This window comes from Pongo abelii, chromosome 17 (genome assembly GCF_028885655.2).
Source record: "Pongo abelii isolate AG06213 chromosome 17, NHGRI_mPonAbe1-v2.0_pri, whole genome shotgun sequence".
Taxonomy (NCBI): domain Eukaryota; kingdom Metazoa; phylum Chordata; class Mammalia; order Primates; family Hominidae; genus Pongo; species Pongo abelii.
In genome coordinates, this window is record NC_072002.2 from 50,556,548 (window position 1) to 50,568,858 (window position 12,311).

The following is a 12,311-nucleotide window of genomic DNA, read 5'->3' on the forward strand; positions in this document are numbered from 1 at the left end:
CAATTGTAATATTGCCCATTTCATTTCTAATTGATCTTATTTGAATCTTCTCTCTTCTTTTCTTGGTTAATCACACTAATGATCTATTGATTTTGTTTATTTTTTTCAAAGAACCAGCTTTTTGTTCTATTTATCTTTTGTGTTGTTTTTTGTTTGTTTCAATTTTATTTAGTGTTACTCTGATCTTTGTTATTTCTTTTTTTCTTCTGTTTGGTTTGGGTTTGGTTTGTTCTTTATTCTCTAGTTTTTTGAGGTGTGACCTTAGATTATTTATTTGTGCTCTTTCAGACTTTTTGATGTAGGCATTTAGTGCTATGAACTTTCCTCTTAGCAGTACTTTTGCTGTATCCCACAGGTTGTGATTGGTTGTGTCACTGTTACCGTTCAGTTCAAAGAATTTTTTAAATTCCATCTTGATTTCATTGTTGACCCAAGGATCAGTCAGGAGCAGATTATTTAATTTCCATGTCTTCGTATAGTTTCGAGAGTTCTTTTTGGAGTTAATTTCCAATCTTTTTCCACTGTGGTCTGAAAGGGTACTTGATCTAATTTCAATTTTCTTAAATGTATTGAGACTTGTTTATGGCCTATAATATGGTTCATCTTGGAGAATATTACATGTGCCAGTTAAAGGAATGTACATTCTGCAGTTGTTGGGTAGAATTTTCGTAAATATCTGTTAAGTCCATTTGTTTTAGGGTATAGTTTAAGTCCATTGTTTCTTTGTTGACCTGTCTTGATGACCTGTCTAGTGCTGTCAGTGGAGTATTGAAGTCCCCCACTATTACTGTGTTGCCATGTATCTCATTTCTTAGGTCTAGTAGCAATTGTTTTATAAATTTGAGAACTCCAATTCCGGTGTTAGGTGTATATAGATTTAGGATTGGGACACTTTCCTGTTGGACTGTTCTTTTTATTATTACATAATGTTCCTCTTTGTCTTTTTAAACTGTTGTTGCTTTAAAGTTTGTTTTGTCTGCTGTAAGAATAGCTACTCCTGCTCACTTTTGGTTTCCATTTTCATGGAATATCTTTTTCCACCCCTTTCATCAAGTTTATATGAGTCCTTGTGTGTCAGGTGAGTCTCTCGAAGACAATAGATACTTGGTTGGTGGATTTTTATCCATTCTGCCATTCTGCCTCTTTTAAGTGGAACATTTAGGCCATTTACATTCAAACGTTACTATTGAGATATGAGATACTGTTCTATTCATCGTGCTAGTTGTTGCCTGAATACCTTTTTTAAATTGTGTTACTGTTTTATAAGCTGTGTGAGCTTTATGCTTTAAGGAGGTTCTATTTTTGGTGTATTTCAAAGTTTTGTTTTAAGATTTAGGACTTCTTTTACCATTTTTTTTTTAGTGCTGGATTGGTAGTCACAAATTTTGTCAGCATTTCTTTTTCTAAAAAAAAAAAATTATCTTTCCTTCATTTATGAAGCTTTGTTTCACTGGATGCAAAATTCTTGGCTGATAATTATTTTGTTTAAGGAGGCTGAAGATAGGACCCCAATCCCTTCTGACTTGCAAGGTTTCTGCTGAGAAATCTGCTGTTAATCTGTTAGGTTTTCCTTTTGGGTTACTGATGCTTTTGCCTCACAGCTCTTTAGATTCTTTCCTTTATCTTGACTTTAGCTAACCTGATGACTATGTGCCTAGGTGATAATCCTTTTGCAATGAATTTCCCAGGTGTTCTTTAAGCTTTTTATATGTGAATGTCTAGATCTCTAGTGAGATCAGAGAAGTTTTTCTTGATTATTCCCTCAAATAAGGTTTCCAAAGTTTTAGATTTCTCTTCTTCCTCAGGGACACCAATTATTCTTATGTTTGGTCATTTAAAATAATCTGAAATTTCATGGAGGCTTTGTTCATTTTTTAAAATTCTTTTTTATTTGTCTTTTGGATTGGGTTAATTTGAAAGCATTGTCTTTGGGCTCTGAAGTTCTTTCTTCTACTTTTTCAATACTATTGCTGAAACTTTTGTGTGGATTTTGCATTTCTATAAGTGTCTTTCATTTCCAGAAGTTGTGATCATCTTTTCTTTATGATATCTATTTCTCTGGAGACTTTTTCATCCATATCCTGTATTTTTTAAAAATTTTTTAAAATTAGTTTTCACCTTTCTCTGGTGCCTCCTTAAGTAGATTAATAGTCAACTTTCTGAATTCTTTTTCTGGCAATTCAGAAATTTCCTCTTGGTTTAGATCCATTGCTGGAAAGCTAGAGTGATCTTTTGATGGTGTTATAGAACCTTGTTTTATCATATTACCAGAATACTTTTCTGGTTACTTCTCGTTTGGGTAGACTCTTTCTGTGGGAAGATATGGGACTCAAGGGCTGCTATTCACATTCTTTTGTCCCGGGGTGCTCTCTTGATGTGGTGCTCTCCCCCTTCCTCTAAGGATACGGCTTCTAAAAAGCCAGACTGCAGTGATTGTTATTGCCCTTATGGTTCTAGCCACTCAGCAGGATTCTGGGGCTCCAGGGTGGTGCTAAGAACTGTCTGCAAAGAGTCCTGTGATGTGATTCATCTTCACGTCTTCCAGCTATGGATACCAGCACTTGCTCTGGTGAAGGTGGCAGGGCAGTAAAGCGGACTCTGTGGGAGTCCTTGGTTGTAGTTTTGTTTTAGTGTGCTGGTTTTAGTCCTTGGTTGTAGTTTTGTTTAGTGTGGTGGTTTTCTTGAATGCTGGTTATGCTAGCAGTGAAGTTGTCACATGGACAGACTCAGGACCTCTGGTTAACCAGGGTGTTGCAGGTGGTGAAATTAGCTGTTGTTTTCTCCTTCTTTGGAGCAGAGTTGTTCTCTTATGAGTTGCTGTAATGGCTTGAGTTGATTGGCCTCCAGCCAGAAGGTGGTGCTTTCAAGAGAGCAGCAGCCGCAGCAGTAGAAGGGGGATATAATCTTGCCCTGCCTTGGCTAGGCTAGGTATTGGGTTTCTCAGGTAATGAACAGGGCCATAGAGCTCCCAAGAGATCATGTCATTTGTCTTTGGCTATCAGGGCAAGTAGAGAAAAACCATCAGGTGGGGGCAGGTTAGGTGGGTCTGAGATCATACTCTCCTTGGGCAGGACTTGCTGTGGCCACTCTGGGGGTGGGGGGCTGGTTCTCAGGCAAATGGAGTTATGTTCCCAGGGGAATTATGGCTGTTTCTGCTGTGTCAAATAGGTCTCCAGAGACATGGGGGAAAGCTGGCATTGAAAGACCTCACCCAGCTCCCACACAGCCAGCAAGGCCGGTCTCACTCCCACTGTGCCTCCCCAGCAGCACTGAGGTTTCTGTACAGGCATCTGGTAAGCAGGGCTGAGATCTTGCCCCAGGCTACAAGCCTCCTGCTGAGAAAGCAAGCAGGGATCTCAGGCCTTGCTCCTCCCTGCCTGCCAGGACAGTTGGCTGCAGCTTCTACGCTTGTATCTTTACTTCCCATTTGTCTCCTCCTCTGGATTCTACTTAAGAAAGTTTGTGCTCAGTTAAAATTATTACAAAGTCAAGCTAGGAGCTTCCTTCACCCTGTGGCCCCTCTCCAATTCCACTGGCTGCCTTCCCTTCCTCAAGGACCCCTGTGAGATAAGTCCAGGAATGGCTTTCTTGGGGTTCAATCTGAAGACCAGGAGTCCCTACAGGGCTCTTCCCGCTGCTTCTTCTACTTTTATATTTGGCTTGGCTCCCTAAATCCATTTCAGCTCTAGGTAAGGTTAAATCCTTCTCTTGTGATCTGGATTTTCAGGTTTCCCAGTGGGGATGTGTTCAGAGGCCAACTTCTCGCCTTCTCACGCTTTGGGAACTCAAATTTTTGGCTATCTTGTGGTGTTTGCAGCAGCAAGCTGCTTCTTTCAAAGTGTCTATGAATTCTATCAGTTTTCCTGATATGTTCCTGCAGTGGTTCGTGGAGCAAAAGTTCACAGTGTGAGTCTCTATGTGCTGTTCTGTCCGTCTAACTGGGAGCTGTACATTAGTCCTGTCTCCTATCCACTGTTCTTTTTTTCCTCTGATTTTCCTTTCCTTTGGGTAAATACCCAGAAGTGGGATTGCTGGATCATACGGTATTTTTATTTTTAGTTTTCTGAAGAACCTCAGTAGTGTTTTCCATGATGGCTGTACTAATTCACATTCCCACCAACAGTGTGTAAGAGTTCCCCTTTCTCTGCATCCTCACCAGCATTTGTTATTTTTTGTCATTCTGATAAGAGCCATTCTAACTGGGGTAAGATCTCATTGTGGTTTTGGTTTGCATTCCCCTGATGATTAGTGATGTTGAACATTAAAAAAAAAATCGATTAGCCATTTGTGTGTCTTCTTTGAAGAAATATCTATTCAGATTATTTGCTCATTTAAAAAAATTGAATTACTTGTTTTTTTTTCACTGTTGAGTTGTTGATTTTCTTATATATTTGGTTATTAATCCCTTGCTGGATGGATGCTTTGCAAACATTTCCTCTCATTCTGTTGGTTGTCTCTTCATTCTGTTGTTTCCCTTGTTGTGCAGAAGCTTTTTAGTTTGCTGTAATTCTGTTTCTCTATTTTGGCTTTTGTGGCTGATGCTTTTGAGGTCTCATCCAAAAATTCTTTGCCCAGACCAATGTCTTGAAGCAGTTCCCCAATGTTTTCTTCTAGTAGTTTAATAATTTGGGGTCTTAGATTTAAGTCTCTAGTCCATTTTGAGTTGATTTGTGTATATGGTGAAAGATAGGGGTCTAGTTTTATTCTTCTGCATATGGTTATCTAGTCTTCCCAGCATCATTTATTGAAGAGAACTCTTCTTGCTCCAATGTTTGTTCTTGACACCTTTGTCAGAAATCAGCTGACTGTAAATGTGTGGATTTATATTTTGGTTCTGTATCCTGTCACATTGGTCTATGTGTCTATTTTTGTGTCAGTACCATGCTGTTTTGGTTACTATAGCTTTGTAGTATATTTTGAAGTCAAGTAGCTGTTGTTTTTACTTAATGATAAATTTGTTTTTAACCTTTGTTCATTAGGGATGGAGCCTATAGAGATGCCTCTTGAGGAAAATAGTGAACGGACTCAGATTCGCCAAAGCAGGGTCTGTGCTGACAGGTGAGACTCTGAAGCAGGTGAAAATCTCAGCTTTATTGACAGGCTGGCACAGAGGGGGAAGAGGGTAATGCCCTATGCAATCTATCCTTTGCTACCTTTCAGTCCAGTTGCTGCCCATTGCTCCCTTGCATGCTTCTCTCTAACCACACTCTTGGCTTTTTGCTCTTCAAACCTCCCAAGCATGCTCCCTTCTCAGGTCTTTGCACTTGCTGTTCCCTCTGCCTGGTGCTCTTCCCCTAGTTATACCTCCACAGGGCTTGTTCTCTCACCTCTGGCAGTTTCATCTCCAACAGGTCTCTGCTCAAAAGCCCCCTTCTCAGAGGGCCGCATGACTACCCACAGAAACTAGCCTCTCCCTCTTCATTTCCCCTGTTGTATTCATCTCCTTTGCCTTTGTTGTTTCCAGGTTAATATATATCTGTTTATTGATCTTTAGTCCCTCCCACTAGAATGCCCATGTTGTTCCCTTCAGAGCCTGGGACAGTGTCAAGAGGACAGTGTGGGGTGGGAAGAAAAGGTGACACAGAAGGAACAGTCTGGAGGGCACTGCAACACTCCAGAGGAGGCCTCATAGGGAGGGAAAAGACCTGATTTGCATGTTGAGAAGACTGGCTGGTGCCTGTGGAGTGGTTGGAAGGGGGAAGGGGTGCAAGCAGGAAGGCCACATAAGCACCTGTGTTAGCAACATAGGTGGGACAAGATGGAGGCTTGGACCAGGGTCAGAGAGAAAGTCAGGAAGCTGCAGGTATATATTCTGGAAATAGAATAACCTGAACTAGCTGATGATTGGATAAGGAGGCTGAGGGTGAGGGGGGTTATCAAGACATCTCTCAGGTTTCTAAAGCCTAGCTTTCAGGTGATAACTCATAGATTATATACCCATATTATGGGTTATTATCTAATCTGGGTTGCTGATGATAAATCATCTACTGAATTCTAGGAAATGTAAAGTGGGGTTGAATGTAATAGCATTGCTATTTTGTTTATTGATTGTACATGTTTCTAAGTATTTTTATTGAATAAATCAAATGTCTGCATCCCTTGTTACCTAATCTTATCTGTACCTGAATACATGTGGAATAGCAAATTTTCCAATCTTGGGAAATTTATCCTATCTTAAGCATCAACCAATTCCCCTTTCACCCCCGCCCATATACTAAAACAGTTAACTATATAACGCTTCACTAAAGATTTATGTATAATAAAAAACTTACAAAGTGCTGATTGCCTACCAGTTAACACAATGCACTCATTAGTGGGTAGGTCTGTGCTCAGTAGATGGTGATACTGCGTGGTATCAAACCATATTGCACGTCTTTGTGCACTGCCCTGAACATATGCTATCATGCAAGGCAGGAAATGGTATGTTAAATGCTAAAGCTACATCCAAGTTGAACCCCAGTCATTAGTGCTCTGGGTGATAGGCAGAGGATCACTCTGGGAGTGTGAAGGGCTATACCCCCAGGAAAGCACAAAGGTGATGATGTGATGATTGTGCTTGACACAGTGGAGCATCCTGGGCACTGGTCCCCGCCTTGGAGGCTAAAGGGTGAAGCACACCCTACATCTTCTCGTCAGTACTTCCACCAATGTCACCAACTTACACATTCATTTAGCACATTTTCAGTCAGAACAATACATTTTGGATAAACAAAATTCTAGAGGATTCTTGAGTTTTCAAACACCAGATAGATAAATGCAGTACTTATATCTGTAACTCACAGGCACAGTGTTCATTTTACAAACCAAACACGTCAGTTCATGTGAGGGAAAATATTTCAATCAGGCCCATAGTGAAAAAATAGGACACATTTCTGGGTTCAAGGGCTTCTGAAAGCAACATATCACTCTGGAAGTTCTCAAATTCTAAGCTTTGTGGTTCTCTGTGTCAATAATTAATAGTAAAAAGGTCTTTCCAGGAGAAATGTTGAAGCTTTTTATTTGGTCTGAAAGCTTCACATAAGCCCCAGATGGCAGGTCTTCCTGCCTTGGAAATCTCCTTGCAGCATCTGTCACTTCAGGCTGCCTTCTCTTCAAGACTCATGCAATGTTTTGTTTTATTTTATTTTGTAATCAAACTTTTTGCAATTCAGATTATTATTTAAATAAATACTATGTAACAGTTCACTCTTTCTCTCTCTCTTTTGCCAGAGTAAGTACTTATGATTGTGGAGAAAAAATTTCAAGCTGGTTGTCAACATTTTTTGGCCGTCGTTGTCATTTGATCAAACAAAGTTCAAACTCTCAAAGGAATGCAAAGAAGAAACATGGAAAAGGTATTACATTTTGAATTGGTTCGTAGAGAACAGGAACCCTGGCTTACCCTTGCACACGTCAAAACAGCCCATGAACTGCACTTACGGGTGACTTGCTCGTGTATGGAAAGCAGGGGTCGTCAGCCTTTAGCAGAAACCTACTGCAGTAGCCCCAGGTCAGCAGGCGAAATGGGCTCCAGGATCCTCTTAAGTAGGCTAAGGAGGGCATAAAGCCAGCTGCCCAGCCTCTGCCCAAACATTCAGCCTTAGTCCTGCATGTTCAAAAGCACAATTAATCCAATTGTATTAAATAAAAACCCTAATAGCTTGCTATGTCCTCAGATTGGATCTGGAAGCAAGGAAACCTGGCTTGCTAGTTTTTAGCTCTATCACCAAACAATGGTGTGACCTTGGTAGATCCTTGAACCCCATGGTGCCTCAACTTCTATAGACCTCATCTCCTCAGACTTTTAAAAGTTTCCGCCCACCTTAAGCCATTGTTAGGATGAAGTGAGGCAGTAGAGATGAAAGTACTTTGAAAGTTAACAGTCCCAGATGTGCAGAAAAGATCATTTTCATGTGTCTGCTCAAATGTCACCTTCTTAGGGAAGCCTGGCTGACTACCCTCTTCAGAACAGCACCCTGTACCTGAATCTGCAGCAACGTAGCAACCTTCCCTGTCTCATTTTTCTCAGTGGCACCTTTTTTTCACATTCTTCTGACTATATATTTTGCTCATTTATTTTGTTCTGTTTTCCTTTTAGTAGATGTAAGCAATCTCTATGAGGATAGGGATTGTTGCTTGTTTTCTTCAGTGCTGTCTCCCCATGCTTAAAATAGCACCTGGCACGTAGTTGCTCAATACATGGCTAGATGAATGAATGAATGATTACCAGTTTGTTCAGATATTACCTGGCCTAGTGATCAGTTCCCAGAGGAACTAGTTTGTAATCCAAATAGCATTTAGAGTTTGGGCGTGGTAGCTCACACCTGTAATCCCAGCACTTTGGGAGGCCGAGGAGGGAGGATTGGTTAAGCCCAGGAGTTCAAGACCAGCCTGGGCAACATGGCAAGACCCTATATCTGCAAAATAAGATACAAAAATTATGAAACCGTATCTCTTCAAAAAATACAAAAATGAGCCAAGTATGCTGGTGCATGCCTATAGTCCCAGCTACTTGGGAGGCTGAGGTGGGAGGATCACTTGAGCCTGGGAGGTAGAGGTTGCAGTGAGTTGAGGTCACACCACTATACTTCAGCCTGGGTGACAAAGCGAGACTCTGTCTCAAAAAAAATTAAAAAAATTGCTAGGTGTGGTGGCATGCACCTGTAGTCCCAGCTGCTTGGGAGACTGAGATGGGAGGATCTTTTGAACCCAGGAGTTCGAGGCTGCAGTGAGTTATCATCACACCACAGCACTCCAGCCTGGCCGACAGCAATATTTTATGTTTCATGTTTCTAAAACATAAATAAACCAAACAAATAGCATTTGACCATATATGGACTGAAAACTGGGTCTAAGGCCCTGCATAGTTTAACCTACAAATCCCTGAAAGTGTATGCTCTAGAGAGGAGTCAAAGGATGTAATGTACTTAGAGTTTTTAAAGTTCTGATGATTTTCATGCCATAGGCTGTTAAGAATTTGAGTTGCTGTGTGATAGAAAAGGGGAATAGATTTATACTCATTTTATTGAAGTTAGATGGTGGTGGTTGGGGTATGGATAAACTTAGAGACATGATTAAAGGGGAGAGAGAAATAGGCATTTCCAGGAGTAGAGACATGAAAGGAGTGGGATTTGTCAGGACCTGTGTACCACCCTTGTAAATCATCTGGAGAAGTGAGCAGCAGTGAAATCTCTAAGTGCCAATTATTCATAGCACCCATTGCCTACCTGGGGTTTGCTGGGTTTTCAGGAGGCTGGCTGAGATAATTAAGCCTTAGTCCTGGTCCTTTGGAGTCTCAGTTGGTGAGATCAATCGCCAGCAGATAGCGATGCTACAACGTAAGAGATGTAATAAAGGTCTATGCAAAGGGCAGAATCCTCTACACCTGGAATGTGTCACAGAGGGCTTCAGGGAGGAGGTGAGTTTGGAGCTGCATCTTAAAAGGAGAGTAGGAGGCCGGGCGCGGTGGCTCATGCCTGTATTCCCAGGACTTTGGGAGGCCGAGGTGGGCAGATCACGAGGTTAGGAGTTCGAGACTAGCCTGGCCAACATGGTGAAACCCCATCTCTACTAAAAATACAAAAATTAGCCAGGCATGGTGGCACGTGCCTGTAATCCCAGCTACTTGGGAGGCTGAGGCAGGAGAATCGCTTGAACCCAGGAGGTGGAGGTTGCAGTGAGCCAAGACCGCGCCACTGCACACTCCAGCCTGGTGACAGAGCAAGACCCTGTCTCAAAAAAAAAAAAAAAAAAAAAAAAAAAAAAAAAAAGGAGAGTAGGAATTTTTCAGGCTGTCACAGGCGGGATGGTTACTGGGGAGCAGCGTGGCAGGGCTTGGCATTCTTGTGCTCAGAGAAGGGTTTAGAGGGTCAGATGTGAGCAGGGGAATGATGGGGGACAGATGGGGAGAAGGGATGAGTGTGCCACTAAGGAGTCAGTAGTACTTTACCTGTGGCTGCAGAACTCACTGGAGATTTCTAAGCCAAGAAGCTTCATAACACTGCTTATGTTAGAAAGTCAGCCCTGACTTGGCGAGGGGGCTGCATTGAGTGGGAAACTCAGGCAGTAAAGGCACAGGGGGGAGGCAGCTGGGACTGTCCTGGTGGGAGATGGGGCCTTGGTGGAACAAAGGTAGTAGGTGCAGAGGAAAGAAGAAAGCCTGTCTTCCTGCTCCCTGCACAATGCAAAATCACGGAGTATCAGCTTGTGACTGCTTACACTTAGAGGACACCCCTTAGGGTGTCATGTTCTCTGGCAGTCTAAGACATTGGTCTTGAAACAGTTTTTTTGAGTTGGTATACCTTAGAAGGATATTTTAAAACTATATTCCTCACTCATACTAAAATTTTTACATTGTCATCTAAATTTTAAAAATAGTTTAAACTATTTTTGTTTAAATCAAACAAATCACATCCTACAAAGGATGTGATTTCCAGTATATTGTAAACATTGTCATTTTAAATTTAAACTTGTACATTGTTCTTTTCAACAAAGCCAGTAGAATCTCAATACTGCAGCATTTTTTTTTAAACCACAACAATTTGAATCTCATGAGTATTCATTACAAAATACATTATCTCTATGTGTGTGTATGTGTGTGTATAGAGAGAGAGCGAGCGAGAGGGAGAGAGAGAACAAACTGTCCTTTAATAGTCAGTTTTATTTCTTTCCTTTTCATATATATGTGTGTGTGTATATATATATATACACACACGCATATATCTATATATGAACGAAATGTCTTTTAGTGGTCAGTCTTTTATTTCTCTCCTTTTCCTTCTGCAACTTGTATTTCCTTTCCAGGTCCTCAACAGAACTTTATCTTAGTGTTATATATTCTGTGCTTGGAAATCTTTCGTTGACTACTACCCTATCATACTTCTGTGAAATTAAAATGTGTATATAAATTGACATGGATAAACATTTTTTAAAGTTTACTGTGATTGTAAGAGTTTAAGTGCTAGGAAATTTCTTCTGCATTGATTTCTTATTTTTTATTTTTTATTTTTAATAGAGATGGGGTTTTGCCATGTTGCCCAGGCTGGTCTCCAACTTTTGAGTTCAAGCAACCCTCCCACCTTGGCCTCCCAAAGTGCTGGGACTACAGGCATGAGCCTTTGCACCCAGCCCATAATTTTTAGTAGTACACAGTTGATCAAAGCAACATAAGTATATTATACATTTTGAAAAATAATTATTAAACATAAAAAAATTAGCGAAAATGAGTCTCTTAATGAGGTGGCTGGGCACCCTGCCATTGGTTCCCATTCCCATGAATGACTGTCACTCATGGCCAGAATAGCTGGTGCTCAGCCTCGGGTCTCTTCCGAGAAGCTTAAATAAAGGGCTAGGGAAAGGAGTTTCCTTAGTGCAGTGTCACTCCAACCTTTCTTCTGAAGTATGTGACCCAAGCACTGGGCTCTAAGATTGAAATGCCTTTCATCATCTGTCTCTTGACAACTTAATTAGGTCCTGCAGTTTTGTGGACAGCAAATAATTGGAATCCATCTGACCTACAGGAGGATCATTCGCCCAAGCTTTAGAGACTTTTATTTTCTCAGCTCGGACTCCAGGATTTTGAATGGGGCTTTTGTCATCCACCCTGGAGATTGTTGGTCCCTGAGGGAGTGTGCTTTAGGAGACCTTGGCCTTTCCTCTGTGAAAGAGGAAGGGTCTTTGTGGACAGGGCTGGGATTGTACCTCCCTTCTCTGGCACAGCCATTTTAGCAAAGAGGATATATGCAAGTGGCAGATCTGGAGGGCAATTCTCTCAAAAGTATCCGTTTGCATCTACTCTGGGGTCCACACACCTGATTTGGAAACAGCTCAGTAGGTCCTGGTCCAGGCAAACCTTTTCATCAATATCTTGGATAATGATAGTGATGCCGGGCCTGCCAAAGGGAGATGGGAACCGGGTGATAGGGTGCCAGCTATTCTGAATACACTTAATATTTTCTTTCAATAGTTTCGTCCCCCTTTTAGTAGTTTTTTTTTGTTTTTTTGTTTTTTTTTTTTGAGACGGAGTTTCGCTCTTGTTGCTGAGACAGAGTTTCGCTCTTGTTGCTGAGACAGAGTTTCACTCTTGTTGCTCAGGCTGGGGTGCAATGGCGTGATCTCGGCTCACCGCAACCTTCGTCTCCTGAGTTCAAGAGATCCTTCTGCCTCAGCCTCCTGAGTAGCTAATATTAAAGGCATGTGGCACCACGCCCAGCTAATTTTGTGTTTTTACTAGAGTTGGGGTTTCTCCATGTTGGTCAGGCTGGTCTCGAACTCCCAACCTCAGGTGATCCTCCTGCCTCGGCCTCCCAAAGTGCTGGGATTACAGGAGTGAG

General features: G+C 41.5%; 1 protein-coding gene across 2 annotated transcripts in view; it reads left to right on the plus strand.

The window, feature by feature from the left end:
* The window catches only part of MOCOS (molybdenum cofactor sulfurase), a 75,084-nt gene that overhangs the window by 50,111 nt on the left and 12,662 nt on the right, over positions 1-12,311 (plus strand). For both annotated transcript variants that reach the window (XM_024236071.3, XM_054538204.2), the window contains exons 10-11: positions 4,980-5,058; positions 7,210-7,334. In XM_024236071.3, coding sequence (XP_024091839.2) covers positions 4,980-5,058; positions 7,210-7,334 — 204 coding nt within the window. The remainder of the gene's footprint in view (positions 1-4,979; positions 5,059-7,209; positions 7,335-12,311) is intronic.